Source organism: Urocitellus parryii, chromosome 6 (genome assembly GCF_045843805.1).
Source record: "Urocitellus parryii isolate mUroPar1 chromosome 6, mUroPar1.hap1, whole genome shotgun sequence".
In the NCBI taxonomy this organism is placed as follows: Eukaryota; Metazoa; Chordata; class Mammalia; order Rodentia; family Sciuridae; genus Urocitellus; species Urocitellus parryii.
In genome coordinates, this window is record NC_135536.1 from 16,191,864 (window position 1) to 16,211,055 (window position 19,192).

The 19,192-nt window shown below is 34.6% G+C and overlaps 1 protein-coding gene across 4 annotated transcripts in view; it reads left to right on the top strand.

Moving 5' to 3' along the window:
* Window positions 1–19,192, top strand: part of Eml5 (EMAP like 5) — a 175,489-nt gene that overhangs the window by 73,617 nt on the left and 82,680 nt on the right. For all 4 annotated transcript variants that reach the window (XM_026400970.2, XM_077799819.1, XM_077799818.1 and 1 more), the window contains exons 14-19: window positions 261–447; window positions 6,853–6,958; window positions 8,704–8,797; window positions 10,065–10,165; window positions 17,572–17,774; window positions 18,275–18,386. In XM_026400970.2, the coding sequence (XP_026256755.2) occupies window positions 261–447; window positions 6,853–6,958; window positions 8,704–8,797; window positions 10,065–10,165; window positions 17,572–17,774; window positions 18,275–18,386 (803 nt within the window). The remainder of the gene's footprint in view (window positions 1–260; window positions 448–6,852; window positions 6,959–8,703; window positions 8,798–10,064; window positions 10,166–17,571; window positions 17,775–18,274; window positions 18,387–19,192) is intronic.

The following is a 19,192-nucleotide window of genomic DNA, read 5'->3' on the forward strand; positions in this document are numbered from 1 at the left end:
TATTATACACATGCAATTAATAGTATACTAGATATATTTTTCAGCACCTTGCTTTTTTTTTGCTCAGTATTATGGTTTGGATTAGCTATTTGTAATCAGAGCAGTTCATAAATGCTTATAGCTCTAAGAAGGTGGTGTTTTCTTTAATTGTTCAACATCCTTTAAAGCTGGAAATTAAATGACCCTAAAATTACCTATTTCTCTGTATAGATTAGATCAAAGACCAAAACCAATTGTATATGATTTGTTTTCTATATTAGTTACAGAGGTTACGACTGTCGAAGTAATCTGTTTTATACTCAAATTGGTGAAATTGTGTACCATGTGGCAGCAGTGGGTGTCATTTACAATAGACAACAGAACACACAGCGTTTTTACTTGGGTCATGATGATGATATTCTTTGTCTGGCTATTCATCCTTTGAAAGACTATGTGGCTACAGGCCAGGTAAGTTCCTTTGAAAGATTATGTGACCAAAAGCCTGATAGGTTAGACCTTTTCTGAGTTAGGTTAGTCTACTTCATTCATGTGTGTGTGTGTGTGTGTATATATATATACACAGAGAGAGAGAGAGAGAGAGAGAGTGTTTTTTCTAGAAAATGGAGAATAAAGAATTGTTTTGAATGGGATTTTATTTTCATATTATGAAGTTTACCTCAACTTTTTCCCTACAGTTGTCCTTATAATATAGTTGTTTTAATTATTATTATCTTAAGGAATGAGGAAGTAGGTTAGTGGTAGAGTATGATCTAGCACTTGTGATGCCCTGAGTTCAATCGCCAATACTGACAAAAATTTTTTGATTATTATTTCTTGAATTTTAATTTGGAACTAAGAATACTGCTTAATTTTATTTCTGTCAGGATATGTATATTTTTAAATTTGTGAGTAGTTATAGAAAAGATGAAGACTAGAAATTGGTTTCGTTAGATTGAGTTACTTAAAATAATAAGATATTTAACAAACATTCTGTGACAACACAGAATGACAGTGCTTTATATTTTGCAATCATGATAGCAAGCTATTCAAGTTAACCATGATAGAAAGCACATAATCAATCCTGTTGTACATAGAAATAGTGATCTTTGTAGACTTTTTAACCAGAGGAAGGTGAGAATGGAATATTTCAATTTGCCAGTGTGAAAAAGAACTGACACTTGGGGAACAGTAAACTTTTTAGAAATGTTATAAATGAAATAAATGACTGGCAATTTCACTGACAGTAAAAAGGAGGAAATATAAAAAGCGTTCATATTAACCAGCAGAAAAGAAACATGAGCTATTTAAAGAACTAAGAGAACAAGAAAGGCAAAAAAACTATACTGTTATTTTTCTTTAGGTTTTGGTAGATAATTTTGGAAATGTAAATGATTAATTCAGAAGTTCCATGTAGATTTCCTAGACTAAGTCTCTCTTCCAGATCTGTCAATCACAAGTTCCTGGAAAATCTGTAAATCTTCCTTTGTACTGTTAGTTAACCTCCCAGTAAATTCATTGAGAGATACTATTTCTTTGAATCCATCCCATTATTTGATTCTTGGTTTTAATTCTTGCGCCACAGAAGTCTTATTAAGGAAGTTGGGGCCTAATCCCATATGATGAAGATTAGGGCCTACTTTTTCTTCTGTTAGACACAGGGTCTCTGGTTTAATTCCTAGGTCCTTGATCCACTTCGAGTTGAGTTTTGTGCATGGTGAGAGATAAGGATTTAATTTCATTTTGTTGCATATATATTTCCAGTTTTCCCAGAACCATTTGTTGAAGAGGCTCTCTTTTCTCCAATGCATGTTTTTGGCATCTTTGTCTAATATAAGATAATTGTAATTTTGAGGGTTACTCTCTGTGTCCTCTATTCTATACCATTGGTCTACCAGTCTGTTTTGGTGCCAATACCATGCTGTTTTTGTTACTGTTGCTCTGTAATATAGTTTAAGGTGATGCTACCTAAGAATTGCTTTAGCTATTCTGGGTCTCTTATTTTTTCAGATGAATTTCATGATTGCTTTTTCTATTTCTATGAGGAATGCCATTGGGATTTTGATCAGAATTGCATTAAATCTGAATAGTGCTTTTAGAAGTATGGTCATTTTGATAATATTAATTCTGCCTATTTCTTGAAGAACCTATAATTTAGGGGATTTTCCAGCACTGTCACCTGATAAGATGAGGACCATGGCAGTCTGGGGATCCTGAGACTGACCAGATCACCAGAAACCATCTTGAGATCACCAGATTGACACCATTCTTATATTTCTTCCTATACCCTCCCCTCACCAAGTTTCCTTTAAAAGAAGAGCTGGAAACCCCTAGAATGTATCTCTTACTCTTTGAGTTGGTCCACATTCTCCCTTAAATGTATATCTGCTGTCTTAAATAAAGGTGTCTATGCCTTGTGGGGGAGGGATAGAAAGCACAAATATTGAAGTAGAAATCAGTGAGAAAAGTCTTAGTTGATACATGTCTACATAGATATCTTAGAGAAGCAAGGGAAAGAATAATGTCTGTAGATTTAATAAAAATTTTTTAGATGTTGATGGACCTTTATTTTATTAATTTATTTATATGTGGTGCTGAGAATTGAACCCAGTGCCTCGCACATGCTAGGCAAATGCTCTACCATCGAGCCGCAACCTCAGCCCTGTTGATTCTTACTCTGTAAATACTTTACTAGTTTCTGACTGTAAGTTCATTGTATTCCCTCCTCAACTCCATGAGAGTAAAATCATTTTCTTCCCTTTACAAATAAGAAAGTTCTGTTTTAGAGAAATTAAATAATTTTCTTAAGATCACTCAGCTGTTAAGTAGTAAAGTCTAAAGCCTTTAGTCTATCAGACTTTCTACACTGTATAAATACACCTTTAAAAAAACCTTTTTGTTATTTTTGTTGTTCCTGGGGATATAACTCAGGGGGACTTAATCACCAGTCTCAGTAAGTTTCTTGGGACCTCGCTAAATTGCTGAGGCTGGCTTTGAGCTTGTGATCCTTCTGCCTCTCGAGTCACTGGGATTATAAGCATGTGCTAACATGCCTGGCTCCCCTTTTACATTCTCAGTTTTGTAGGGGTCAGGGAGGTAACATGCATCATCCTATATAGCTTCCCTGAGAGGAAAGAAAACTCAACCTTTTTTTCTTTCTTTTCCTTCCTCCTGCCCATTGTGCCTTGATGAGCCTCTTTTTCTTCTCCATTACTCTCCTCCCCTACCATTTCTCCTTTGTTTCTTCCATTATTCAAAAACATTTATCAAGCACATTCTATATTGCCAGGAAATGTACTGGAAATATATAGATAAATAAGAAGACATACATGCAAGAAAAATTATAATACTGTGTCACAATTACAGACCAGAATTTCTCAACCTCAGCACTATTGATGACTTATGCCAGATAATTTTTTGTTGTGGGAAGCTAACCTGTGCATTGCAGAATGTTGAGCAGCATCCCTGACATCTACTCACTAAATGCCAGTAACCCATCTGCCTGAGTTATGCTAACCAAAAATGTCTCTAGACAATGCTAGCTGTCCCTAGGAGGCAAAATCACCTCATTTTTAAATGTAGAATCTGGTGAGAGTGTAGTGAAGAAGGACTCATGAATTGTGCCCAGTAGAATCAGGGAAACAGGTATAACATTTATGCTGCATAGTTTACTAGCAGAGGGAAAGTGAGGGAAAGCATTCCTAAGTCTGTCATATGATCTGTAAAATTAGGGGGTGAGGTGAAGCGCAGCTTATTTAAAGAACTGTGAATAGCCCACAGTATTCAAGTCTTAGAGTGCATGATAGACATTAGTGAAAGAACTAATCAAAAAGATAGGTGGGGGCATGAGGGGCATCACCTGCCTTTAGGCCATATAAAGGGTTCCTCTTGAAGCATAGTTATATACCCAGGTGCTTTGGCAAAGAAGTTGAACCATTATTCTGATATTGCTGGAATGAAGACAGTGTAGAAAGTGGCCACTTACTACCATGATTCTGGGATTTAAGGGAATTCAGGTCAGATTAAATAAAATGTCAGTATGACACTGGACATCTCTTCATACCCATCAAGCCATAGCTCCTTTGCTTACACAATAGCATTTCTGCCTTAGGCACTGCAGACTCAAGGTCTGTCTCCTAGGACACAGGCTTACATAGCCTTTTCAACTTCTCCCACCATTTTCCATTTCTTATCTCTGTAATATTACAGTCAACCAGTCACATCTCTATAAATTTATAAAAAGTGTTAAAACTGATTGGAATTGAACCTTTTATTAAAAAGAAAAGTGATTCTGGAGGATTTTATGTGGGTGTTTTAGAATTTAACAAATCTAAAGAGTGTTTTGATTTGTTTTGTTTTGTTGGAGACTAGAATACAAAGAATGACCTCTTGGCAGGTGAGACCTCGTGGAAGAAGTTAGTTCATGAGGGTGTGCCCTTGAAAGGGATATTGGCTTTTCCTGTCTTTCTTGTTCACTTTGTGGCCACTATCAAGTATGCAGCCTCCTCTGTCTTGCACTCCCTGACATGTTCTGCCTTGCATGGGCCCAGAGGCAAGGGGGCCAAGCAACCATGGATTGGGAAACATGAAACAAAAGAAACCTTTCCTCCTTTTAAGTTTGTTATCTCAGGTATTTTGCTGTAGTGGTGAAAAGCTGACTGATAAATCTCCCTGTATCCCTAAATGAAATATCACAGGTATACTCCAAAAATATTGTCTGTTCTTCAGCCAGACTGATTTTGATGTTCAAGACCATGCTTCTCCATTTATTATCTGTTGGAAAATTAACTAACATCTCTGTGCCTGTTTCCTCGTTTTTTAAAAAATTTCACTTTTAATTAATTTTATTTTGGAGATGTGTGTGTATGTATGAGAGAGAGAGAGAGAGAGAGAGAGAGAGAGAGAGAGAGACTGGAGATTGAACGAGGGGCACTCTACCTCTGAGGTACATCCTCAGCTCTTTTTACTTATTTTGAAACAAAGTCTTGCTAAGTTACAAACTTTTGATCCTTCTGCCTCAACCTCCTAAGTAGCTTCTCGTCTTTTAAAATAAGGATACTACCAATACCTATCTTATAGGGTTCTTGTGATTGTGAAATGAGTTAACCTTTGTAAGGTATATAGAACAATTTCTGGCACATAAGTGAGTTCTCAGTGAATGCAAGTATATTACTATTAATCATTATTATCATCATTATCATCATCATCTGTAGATGATATGTCCAGTAGGTAGTTGAAAGTGTAAGTCTTAAATTCAGGGAAAAAATAATGATTAGAGAGTAAGACTTAGGAGACACTTGTTGATTTAACCACTGAAACTGTGAAAGAGATACCTCAGGCAAAATTTAGAATAAGAAGCCTGTAGAATTAAAGATGAACTCTTGAGGGAGATTTGCATTTAAGAAACGGGTGATGAAAAAAACATAGCAAGAGTCGAGAAGACCAGAGAACCAGGTAAGAGTAGTACTGTAAAATCAGAAGTATCAAAACCTGCAAAATTTAAAAAGAAAACTTAAAAGCCACTAGTAATGTTTAACTGAATAATTTAGTGAAATATTGTCTGCTTTTAGTGTTGTTTTATGTTATGTCTTCATATAAAACAAAATATAGTATAATTAAATTAACAGTCATATTATTTCAGGAGCTGTCATGATATACAAATATATCATGATTCTTAAAGCTAGAGGAGCAATTACTTGAATTTGAGGAATAGTTAAAACATGATAGATTACCTGTATATAAGTGAATACCATAAACTAAGTGTGTTAATTTGATTTCTATCAATGTGACAGAATACCTGAGATTAAAAAAAAACTTAAAGAAGGAAAGATTTATTTTGGTTCACAGATTCAGAATGTTCAGTATACATAGTTGCTTAACCTCATTACCTTGGGTCTGTGGTGAGGCAGAGCATCATGGTGGAGCAAAGCTGCTTACCTCAAAGTTGCCAAGAAACAAAACAAAATCAAACACAAAAAGAGGAAGGGTCTGGGACCCCTGTAAGGGCATCTCCCAGTGACCCAACTTCCTTCCACTAGACCCCATCTTCTAAAGGTTCTACAATAGTACCACCAATTGACAACTAAAATTTTAACACATGGACCTTGGGAGAGACACTCCAGATCCAAGCTATAGCACCAAGTTAAAAGAGAAATGACAGGGCTGGGGTTGTGGCTCAGCAGTAGAGCGCTCACCTAGCACGTACGAGGCCCTGGGTTCAATCCTCAGCACCACATAAAAATAAATGAAGTAAATATATTGTGCCCAACTATAACTAAAACAAATTTTTTAAAAAGATAAATGACAGAATGATATTGTCTATTTAGAGTCCCATTTATATGCTTATTGCTTTAATCCCATCTGAATCTTTGGTTACACCTAGTTTAAAATGTGCTTGCTTGCTTTTGCTTCTCTTTGTATCCAAGTCCTGCTTTTTCTGAAGGCCCAATTTCTAGTACCATCTTATTCATGAAGTCTTTTTTTTCAGGACCTTCTAAATCTCATTAATTTAAAGTTTTCTGTTTTCCCAGTGAAAAGATACCTGAATGTCTTAGTACTTGTTGTATCTGGCATAGAAATCCTGCCAACAATAGTGCTTAACAAGCATTTATTATCATTTTTGAAGAAGTATAGGATAAGATTTATGAGGAGTCATATAGTTCTAGAATATTCCTAGAAACACAGAGCCTAGCCTCATTGGCTTTTGAATGAATATTAAGAAAAAACCCAGTCATGTATCCAGTCTGCTTTATATTTTTGATAAATTTCTATAGTAAATAAAACAAAGACTGTAAAATATCTTGTTTTATTTACTTTTAGCAGATATAAAAATGATTAACTTTATTGCATATATTGATTTTTATAATTCTATTTTAGGTGGGTAGGGATCCCTCAATTCACATATGGGATACAGAGACTATTAAACCATTGTCAATATTAAAGGGCTACCACCAATATGGTGTCTGTGCTGTTGATTTCTCAGGTAAGCCTATTTTCTATTTCAGTAAGAATGATCCAAATGCAGAGGCAATATGTAGAGTTTTAATCTGAATCAGTGTTACCTAAGCTTGTGATTTAGCTATGTCCTTCACAATTTTTTTTCAAATGTGCATAAAGTATAAAGCAGTGAAAGTATAGATTCATTGTCTAGTGTCTAATTATAGTTCAATTAGTATGATTTTAATACCCTTTAAACTTTGTAGATTTCTATTAAATATTTTTTTAAAAATTTGCAGAACACTTAAAATCATCTCAGTTACACTAAATGGTATGTATCTCTCCTTTGGGCAAACTTCTGATTTCATCTTAATGTTTTATAGCTACAGAACAAACTTTGAAAATGCTAATGGTGAAAGGTTAAGAATGAAAGAAATGAGAACTGAAATATTTTTTAAGACATTTCTATTAAGTGACAATTTCAGGCCATCTTATAATTTCAGAACATGCTTACACTTTTCAGTATGTTTAAACATTAGCAACTAAAGATAGGTCTATACTGAAAGCCAGGGTGTGGAGTAGGAAGAGGGAAGAAAATATCCTTAGCAGAGAATTCTATATTAAATTAGTGCTTTTTTGCTATTCTGACTGAAGTGACAAGTTAACCATAAGTGAGGTTTAGGAGAAAATATATATATACTTTCAAGGAGACTAATAGTCAAGAAACAAGAAATGAATGACAGATTAAGTGGATCAACAACAAAAATGCCACTGGAAGTATTGAGGAACTAATTAAGGTTTACAAACGTGTGGCAAAATAGAAAACATTTTCTTATAGTCTAAGCCTTATAACCTGTGTATAAACACAGCCTGTCAGCCTGTCTCATTATTCATTTGTCTCAATGATTCATCTAATATACTCATTACTTGTTGCTTAATAACATATAATTGACTTTCATTAAAAGCAGTAATACTAATGTTGACAGTATATTGTAACCTGTGTATTTTTCATTTAGCTTTTCATGATTACTGAGTTCTTATTATCACAACAGAATTCTTATGGTGAATTTAATGGAATCACATCTTTTATTCCCCTCCTTTCTTAGTTTTTCTTTCCTTTTCATTTTTTCCCTGCAGATTTTGTTTTGTTTTTAATTGACATGTAACAATTGTACATGATCATGGGTATAGTGTGATGTTTTGATATGTGTAAACACTGTGTAACAATTATCTCAGAGTCTTTAGCCTATTCATTAATTCATACATTTATCACTTTCTCTTTCCCTTTCCCATCCCAATTAGTTGGACAGATAAAGTAAATGAGGTCGGGTGAGATAAAAAAAGAAATTAATTTAGCTCACAGGTAGGCCCATTAGTTCTGCCTCTGGTGAGAGCCCCCTTGGCTGTGTCATAACATGATAGATGGCATCATGGTGGGAATGAAAGCAAGAAAGAGATATCACGTAGTGAGATGGGAAGCCAGAGAGATTCAGGGGTCAAGTTTTCTGTTTTATAACAACCCATTATCATGGAACTCACTCACTCTGAAAGACCAGCATTATTCCTTACTGAGGGCAGAGCCCCCTATAATGTTTTTACCTCAAGGTAGGCCCCAACTGTGAAAGGTTCTATTAACTCAGTATCACCACACTGAGGACCAAGCCTCTAGCACATGAAACTTGTGGGGAAACTACATTCAAATGACAACATTTAGTTTTAGAATACGTACAAAATGTTTATCTTCTGAATGTAAATGGTCAGTAAGTATATCACTCTGATTAATTGTCACAGCGGATGGGAAACGTTTGGCTTCAGTTGGAATAGATGATAGCCACACCATTGTACTGTGGGACTGGAAGAAAGGAGAGAAACTTTCAATGGCAAGGTAAGGAAATAACTTGATATGACAAAATACTAGAATTATTTTGGAATTAAAAAAACTTTAAAATAATTTTGAAATCAAGCAAATATGCTACCATCTTTTTTATCTTTGAATAAATAATATCAGGTAAAAGATAAATGATTTTATAATTTCTTTGTAAGCTGAGTCTTTATGAGCATTTTTTAAAATTTATTTTTAGTTATTAATGTACCTTTATTTTATTTATTTATATATGGTGCTGAGGATCAAACCCAGTGCCTCACACACGCTGAGCAAGTGCTCTACCACTGAGCCACAACCCCAGCCCTGGACCCCTTTTCATACTGTAACTATAATAAGGCATTGAAAATAATAGTTACTTCAATTATCCATTTACAGGTAGAGTGAATTCTGTATAATAGCCTATTAGACAGCAATGTTATAACATAAACAGTGAACATCCAAAATGTTTATATTATATATTTAAGTGAAAAAAGATATACCTATATAAAGAAGTTATTGGGGTTTTTAATCTATTTTTCTTCACTCTAATTTTTCTATAGTGAATGTCTTGGTTTTTATTTTTAATTTCTTTATTATGATGAATCAGAAATATTCCTATGAAGAAACCTAAATTCCTAAGATGAAAATTAGAATTGTTTTACTAAAATTATATAATTTACAATTGAAAAGTTAATTATCTAAAATGATTAAAGATAGTTGGAAAAACTATGTTAAATTTTAATGAAATATTACTTAAATTCTTTAATTCATTTATGTCATAAGCTATGTTCCTCATGCACAGTTGTAGGTATCATAGGTGCTACTCAAAAGAAGTTTTCACTGTTTCTATCTTTTGACAACCTGTTGAACATAGTTGACATATTAAAATAATGACAAAGCCAGGTGCAGTGGCACATGCCTGTAATTCCAGCCACTCAGGAGGCTAAGGCAGGAGGATGCAAGTTGGAGACCAGCCAGATCAACTTAGTGAGCTCCTGTTTCAAAAAATAAAAAGGGCTGGGGATGGAGCTCTGTGGTATAACAGCCCCAGATTAAGTTCATAGTACTGTCAAAAGAGAGAGTGGGGGAGGGGAGAAACACACACACACACACACACACACACACACAAAGTGAATATACAAATGCATGTCTTCACAGCCCAAACCCAAAGGACAAGTGGGAAGTAGACATTCAGTAAAATGAGAAGTAAAGATAGAGTATGGATCAGGGAAAATGTTGTTACAGGATAGCTTTGTCTTCAGAGCTAAAAATTTTGTATTTATTTCAGAGGAAGTAAAGATAAGATTTTTGTTGTTAAGATGAACCCCTACATGCCTGATAAACTGATTACAGCTGGAATTAAACACATGAAATTTTGGCGTAGAGCAGGTAAGGAAGTGTTTCTTTTTACTTCTTTGAAAATTAAGAAATTGTTACTTTTTTAATATTTATTTTTTAGTTGTAGTTGGACATACACCTTTATTTCACTTGTTTGTTTTTATATGTGGTGCTGAGGATTGGACCCAGGGTCTCGCACATGCGAGGTGAGCATTCTACCACTGAGCCACAACCCCAGCCCAAGAAATTGTTATTTTAAAAAGTAATTTAGCTAAGTGCAGTGTGAGATCCCAGACTGGATTCTGGAACAAAAAAGGGACATTGGTGGAAAAACTGGTGAAATCCGAATGAAACCTAGGGTTCAGTTAATAGTAATATATCAAAAATGATGGTTTCTTAGTTTTGACAATGGAATTGTGATAATAGAAGATGTTAACATTAGAGGAAACTGGATGGAGGCATATATGGGAACACTATGTTATCTCTGCATCTTTTTTGGAAATCTAAAATTTTCCAAGATAGATTTATTTTTAAGTGACTTACTGTTGTGTTGGTGCATTTTAAACAAAGATGCATTTATGTAATATTCATATTTGCAAAAGGAATTAACATATGAGATTAATCAGTTGGTTGTCTAGACTCCTTTCTTCTATTAAAAGACATGATTTATAGTTTAAACTAAAAATGAAAAATTATGTAAAAATTCTTTATATGATATAGAAGCAAAATGTTCCTTTAATTTAGTCATTCGTAACTGTAAATTACAAATATAGAAGCTCACATCTTAAAATAAAAAATATTTTTCCTTTTCCAGATAGAATGAGTATATTTATAAAGTCCCAACAATGTCACATTGATGTCTCAATGAATTTAAATCTTTCACAGAAAATATGTAAATGTAGGAGGAAGAATAGGCTTAGTGAAGACATTTCCCAAGTTCAAGTACCTTTCAAGTTGTATTCTACATAGGAAATAAATTGATTTTTCTGATTTGGAGTTAATATTTTATCACAGATTTATCATAGTGTATGCATTTACAAAGGAAAAAGTATTTTCATGTTTATAATTTCATTTCCATATGATTGAACAAAATTTTCATTTGGACCTCTTAGTCACTTGAAATTACAAATAGCCAGCAAGTATTATTTAGCATTTCTCTTAAAAACAAAAACTATGAATTTGTTATTTTAAAGAAAGTAAATAGCCTTAAAATGAAAAGATATATAACTGAGTAACTTTCTTCCTTAAATTTGATTACACATATATTTGACCTGAACTTGAACCTGAACCGTATAAGGATAAATGTTAGGGTTTTAGTGCACATTTCAACCTTCATCGCTTTCAGAGTTCTGATCCATGGAGTTCACTAGCCAAGTGGGAAATTAATACCTATTTTCTTATTCTAAGTATTGTCTAACACTCTAAATGCATACTTTTAGGTAAATTAAGTTGAAGGAGGTGAATTAGACCTGAGGTTAAAATGGAGTCTCTCTTGCCACTTATCCCAAATCTAGACTGGGAATTCCAAGTTATGAATTATTGGTTTCTCCATAAAGTATTTTAACTCTATTCCAAGGATAGGGAACCACTGAAAGTTTTTAAGTGTTAATGACATGGTCTTGTGCAATAGGAACATGTTATATTATATGTATCAGAAAGGCTAACCATCAGTTATCTAAACCAGGAGTGAAAACTTTCTGCAAATAATCAGATAGTAAATATTTTAGGTTCTCCAGGTGAAAAGGACAAAAATGAAGAATATTCATAGATACTTAGAGAACAAGGGTAAAAATTGTCCTGTTTTGATTACCCTATTTGTTCCCAATTGCTATGAATTGGAAATACACTCTCCAAAACTGTACTATTGTAGGGAATGGGCCTAGTAGGTTGGAGTATGGTGTTAGTCAGCTTTTTTTTTTTTTTTTGACAGTGACCAAAATAACTGAAAAAACAGCAACAACAACAACAACAACAACAAAAAAAAAATCTTAGAGGAGGAAAAGTTTAGTTTAGCTCACAGTTTCAGAGGCCTTACTTAGTCCATGGTTGGCCGACTTTATTAATCTGGACCCAAGAAGAGGCAGAATATCATAGTGGAAGGTAAGGCAGGGAAATCTGCTCAAGTCATGACAGTCAGGGAGCAGAGAGAAGGGGCTGAGGAGAAGATGAACCCTTGCAGGGTATGCTCCTGGTGACCTACTTCCTCCAACTATCTCCTAGTAGTCCATTCAGCTATCAATGGGTTATCCATTTGATGAGGTCAGAGTCCTTATAATCTAATCATAAGGAAAGCCTCACTTATGAACCCTGCATCCCTACAGACCATGCTTCTAACATGTGAACTTTTAAGGACATTCCAGATCCAAATCATAACAGGTGGAGAAGGTAGCCATTGGCAGCTTCACTCTGAAGCTATGTATTCCAGTGAAGCATAGATACCAATGTGTCTTCTTTCTGAGAGCCTGACCCTCTGAACTTAGGCAACTGGCCAAAGATGGGGGAAACTACTGGACTTATTCCACTGCTAGGTGCTTAGCAGTTGCCATTAGCAGAGTCTTCAGCGTATAGTTGGTGACCAGATCAGGTTCTAGGCAGCTGTTAGCTGCAGCTGCAAATCAAACAGGCTTTCTGTGGCTCTAGTGCTAACCTCCTCCAATGGACTTTAAATAAAATAGATGGCCACAGGATTTGGCCTATAACCAGTTGTTTGCTGACCCCATTCTAGACAGATAGTCTGTGCTGTAATGAAGCCCAGTTGCCCTACTTGTGCACTAGATTTCTTCTCCTTTCATCTACTCAAGGACACCACTCCAGTTCTTTCCTTTCTGACTTTTTAAGTGTGGTATTATTTCCTTATCTTTTTTTTTTTTTTTTGGTACTTGTGATTGAACCCAGGGATGGTTAACCACTGAACAACATCCCCAGCCCTTTTATTTTTTATTTTAAGATATAGTTTTGTAAGTTGCTGAGGCAGGCCTCAAACTTGTAATCCTCCTGCTTCAGCCTCCTGAGTCACTAGGATTACAGGTGTGTGCCACTATGTCCGGCCATTTCTTCATCTTGAATAAATGAAACAAACCTTTCAATTCTGTTCTCTAGTTGCTAATCAGTCTCTTTTGTTTCCTATATACTGAAGCACCCCCAAACAGTTATGTGCTTTCACTTTACAGTTACTCCTCTTTCTCTTGAGAGAAGTCTAACCTTCACCACGTCACCTGACTGCTCTTGAAGTGTTATTAATGACTCTGCTTGTTGGTTTTCTGAATACTTTCAGAATCTGACCACTATTCATCTTCTAGGCCACCATCCTGGTCCTTGCCTCCTTAATCATTTAGTCAGATGATTGAAATAGACATACAACTTTTTATCCCCCTCATCCTTTAATCTGTTCTCAACCCAGAAGTCAAAATAAATATTTTAATAAGTCATATGCCAGATCTTATCATTCTACTTCTCAAATATTTTCCATCCCATGCAAAGTAAAAGCTATACCCTTATAGTGGCCTGCAAAACATCCTCTGACCCATCTCCTAGTATTGTTTCTCTTTCTTTTTTAAAAAATTTAATTAATTAATTTTACAGTAGAATGCATTTTGACACATAATACACAAATGGAACACAATATCTCATTCCTCTGGCTGTACATGGTTCACAGTCACACCACTAGTGTAATTGTACATGTATATAGGGTAATAATGTCTGTCTCTTTCTACCATCCTTCCCATCCCCACAAGCCCACCCCTCCCCTGACTCCCCTCTATACAATCCAAAGTTCCTTCATTCTTTCCTATCCCCCTGTGGATCAGCATTCACTTATCAGAACATTCAGCTTTTGGTTTTTTGGGGATTGGCTTATTTCACTTAATGATATTCTCTAGTTCCATCCATTTACCTGCAAATGCCATAATTTCATTCTTCTTTAAGGCTGAGTAATATTCCATTGTATATAGGTACTATATTTTCTTTATCCATTCATCTGTTGAAGGGCACCTAGGTTGGTTCCCTAATTCAGCTATTGTGAATTGAGCTGCTATAAACATTGATGTGGCTGTGTCACTGTAGAATGCTGATTTTTAAGTTTTCTGGGTATAAGACTGGGATATCTGTGTCAAATGATGGATCCATTCCAAGTTTTCTGAGGTATCTCCATACTGCTTTCCATAATGGTTGCACCAGTTGCAGTCTCACCAACATATATGAGTGTACCTTTTCCCCCACATCCTTGCCAATACTTTTTATTGCTTGTAAACTTGATGATTGCTGTTTTGACTAGAGTGAGATGAAATCTGAAGAGTAGTTTTTACTTGCATTTCTCTAATTACTAGAGATGATGAACACTTTTTCATATGTTTGTTGATCAGTTGTATTTATTCTTCTGTAAAATGTCTATTCAGTTACTTAGCCCATTTATTGACTGGGTTATTTATCTTTTTTTGGTGTTACGCTTTTTGAGTTCTTTATATATCCTGGAGATTAGTGCTGTGTCTGAGGTGCCTGTAGTAAAGACTTTTTCCCATTCTGTGGGCTCTCTCACCACATTATTGATTGTTTCCTTTGCTGATAAGCAGCTTTTTAGTCAGAATCTAGCCCACATACTGATTCTTGATTTTACTTCTTGTGCTTTAGGAGTCTTGTTCAGGAAGTCAGATCCTAAGCCAACATGATGAAGATTTGGGCCTACTTTTTCTTCTGTTAGGTGCAGGGTTTCTGTTCTAGTGTCTAAGACTTTAGTCCACTTTGAGTTGATTTTTGTGCAAGGTGAGAGATAGATGTTTGATTTCATTCTGCTACATTTGGATTTCCAGTTTTCCCAGCACCATTTGTTGAATGGGCTCTCTGTTTTCTAATGTATATTTTTGATGCCTTTTTCTAGTATGAGATAGTCATATTTATGTGGGTTGGTCTCTGTGTCTTTTATTTTGTACCACTGGTCTACATGTCTGTTTTGGTACCAAAACCATGCCATTTTTGTTACTGTTGCTCTGTGATATAGTTTAAGATCTGTGATGCCTCCTGCTTCACTCTTCTTGCTAAGGATTGCCTTGGCTATTCTAGTTCTCTTATTTTTCCAAATGAATTTCATGATTGATTTTTCTAGTTCTATGAAGAATGTCATTGGAATTTTTATAAGAACTGCATTAAGTCTATATAACAGTTTTGATAGTATGGCCATTTTGACTATATTAATTCTGCCTATCCAAGAGCATGGGAGATCTTTCCATCTTCTGAGGTCTTCTTCAATTTCTTTCTTTAGTGTTCTGTAGTTTTCATTGTAGAGGTATTTCACCTCTTTTGTTTGGTTGATTCTGTGAATGGGGTGGTTTTTCTAATTTCTCTTGCAGTGGATTCATGTATAGAAATGATTTATGGATATTGATTTTATATCCTGCTACTTTGCTGAATTCATTTATGAGTTCTAGAAGTTTTCTGGTGGAATTTTTTGGATCTTCTAAATATAGAATCATTTCATCAGCAAATAGTGGTAGATGGAATTCTTCTTTTCCTATGCATATTCCTTTAATTTCTTTCTTATTGCTCTAGCTAGCATTTCAAGGACTATGTTGAATAAAAGTGGTGAAAGAGGACATCCCTATCTTGTTCCAGTTTTTAGGGGGAATACTTTCAGTTTTTCTCCATTTAGAATGATGTGGGCCTGGGGCTTAGCATAGATAGCTTTTACAGTGTTGAAGTATGTCCCTAGTTTTTCTAGTGTTTTGAACATGAAGAGGTGTTGTATTTTGTCAACTGCTTTTCTCAGTATCTATTGAATGATCATATAATTTCTTGTCTTTAATCTATTACTTTCTTTGATACTCTTCATTTCTCTCCTGATTGATCCTTGAAGATTCTAGTCACATTCTTACTTTGGGGCCTCTGCACTTGCTGCTCCTTCTGCCTGAAACACTCAGTTGTAACTCAGTTTGCTTTTTTTTTTTTTTTAGAGAATTTTTAACTTTTATTTTTTAGTTTTCGGCAGACACAACATCTTTGTTTGTATGTGGTGCTGAGGATCGAACCCGGGCCGCACGCATGCCAGGCGAGCGCGCTACCGCTGAGCCACATCCCCAGCCCCTCAGTTTGCTCTTGCTACCTCCTTCAATTCTACTTCAGATACCACCATCGTGATAAGGCTTTCCCTTCACACCCTTACAATGGACTCCTCAAACTTCTTATATCCTTTTTAGGCTTACATTTTTTCCAAAGCACCCATCATTACCTAATTTATTGTACATTTTACTTAATTGTCATATTCATTAACTGTCTATATAAAGTTCACAAAACCAGAGAATTTTGTTGTCTGTTTTGTTCTTAGCTCTACTTCCAGTGCCTTGAACAGTGTATGGCATGTGTATGTCTTAAATAAATGAATTGGAAAAGTGGAAAAAAGATATCAATAGGTGATGAATAACAAATAAAAATATGAAAATATGATCAAATTCATTTATGCTAACAGAAATGTAAATTAAGACCACAATAAAATTTTCACTTGATATTTCACATTCCATTTTTTGACAGTACCTTAGTGTTCCTAAATGTGGGAAACAACAGAAACTCTTTTCACTGTTAATGGAAGTGGAAGTTGGTATGTTGAATTGGGAGAAAAATTTAGAAAGAAGAGTTGGGGCTACTCTTATTTAAATTGCTTCTTTTGCACATTATTCTATGACTATTCCTACTCATTCCTTGAGCTATTCTTACAATTGTATAGAAGAGATCCTCATAAGAATGTTTAAGGCAGATTTGTTTTCAATAGCAAAAATGAGAAGCAACTTAAATATTTGTTAATAAAAAATGAATAAATGAATAAACGAATGTTTGTGTAATGAAATGAATCCATAGTTATGAAAATGTTTTCTAGAAGTAAAAATCAACTTGTATAAAACTGACAAATCCTTGGTGAATAAAGCAAGTTGCAAAAGAAAACATATAAGATGATATTTATAGAAAATTTTGAAATATGAAAAATCATATGACACATGACTCAAGAATTAATAAATACATAATAAGATGTATAAAGGAATACAGGAGAATGATCAACTTTACATTCAGAATAGTAGTATGTGAAGAAGGGATATAGGATTGGCATGACATGTCACTTGGTTTGGTATATTTTCGTATTTTGATAGAGGATACAGGTGTTTATTGTATTGGTACAAAAAATACCTTTTGTATTCTTAAATATGTCATACTAAAAATTTTGTAAAATATTATCAAAAATGATGAAGACTGATTAATACTGACTTAGGCCATGTCTTATTTATCAAAAAATCTATGGCCTAAAATACACCATGCAAGGTGGTATCTGAATTGCTGATTAAGAGATCCATATTTCTCTTTTTAATTCTTCTTACTGTTACATGTCTTTCTACTCAAACAACAATAGTAGAAAAGAAACTGTACTTTATAATTGTGTATATTTTGAAAGTGGTACTTTTGTAATATTTTTTATGAACCAGGGGGAGGATTGATTGGAAGAAAAGGCTACATAGGCACATTGGGGAAAAATGACACAATGATGTGTGCAGTGTATGGATGGACTGAAGAGATGGCTTTTTCTGGAACATCCACAGGAGATGTGTGTATCTGGAGAGATGTCTTCCTTGTAAAAACAGTTAAAGCACATGATGGGCCTGTGTTCAGTATGCATGCACTGGAAAAAGTAAGTAACTTAAAGAGATTTCAAATTAAACACAATCTGATCATGGCATATAGAGCATTTTCAGAAGTATAGGAACCCTGCTGTTCTTGGCTGGACTACCTAATTATAGTCTGTGGGACAGGGTCTTTTGACCTTGGTTTGTTCCTTTCTTCAACTTCATAAACACAGATTGAAATAGGTCAACATTTTGAAAAAATGTTTAACTTAATATTTATTAATCCCTTACCAGTTGTCAAAAATTATGATCTAACTCATAATTCCAAATTAGTATTAGTATTATCAGTATCCTATACTAATAGTAGAATGTTTATTATTTTAAGTATTTTTACAGATTTAATGTCAGTTCTTTAAAAGCTGTTATGGATTCTTATCTAATTCCTGTTATTTGCAAGCTGTAACTTTTGTCTGTAGTCTTTCCTCTAGAGTTTTCCAATATGAAGGAGGTTATTATTTTTTTAAATATTTAAATCTTTAATAATTTGAATATTTTATTTTCATAGGGATTTGTAACTGGAGGAAAAGATGGTATAGTAGCTCTTTGGGATGACTCCTTTGAAAGATGTCTCAAGACCTATGCTATAAAAAGAGCTGCTTTGGCCCCAGGATCCAAAGGTGATTTGAGATTTAATTTATTTGTAGAAAAAGAGATCAATTATTCATTAGTTAACTTGACTACTGAGGTGGACCACATGGAATATATTTTTCCTTCTTTATTCAATGGGCATCAGATTTAACTGGGACTTAATTGATACCAGAATCATTGCTATTCTTTCAAAAATATGTTTTCTGAGATACATGTAATAAAATATTAGCCAAGTACAATTTTATCAATATTAACTTTTAATATTTTTAATTTTTCAAAGGAAATTTCCATGTGAGCATCATATTTATCATCAGCCAGGAACTTGTTTTCTGACTTGGCTTTTTTTTGATCAGGGCTTTTTGTTGACCCTGCTACTTTACCTCACAGGCCCTTCTTCCCTTTGCCTTTATTTTCAATGCACTTCTTCCTTTAAGGCACTGTGCCATGCTCTGTCTGGCCTCCAGACTTTCGGCATATTAGTTTTGCCTAGAATATATTCTTCCCTCTTCCTCCATTTCCTAATTACATTCTCATTTTTCAAATCTCAAACACTGTTTCTTCTAGGATGACTTCCCTATCCTCACCTCCCCACAAAAAGGTGAAATTTCCTTGCTCTATGCTCCTTTTTGAATATGTTCCTAACACAGGGTCTGTTTTCCTCACTGTATGCTATTAAGGGGAGGAGTTAGGTTTGTCATATTTCTAATATATCACTGAAGCCTGTGTAGGACACAGTAGACATAAAAGAATATATTTTACATTGAATTAAAATTGCTAATCAGAATAGTGTAAGTGTTCTAAGAGGGGCAGGAGATTGATGAGGAAGGGCTAACAC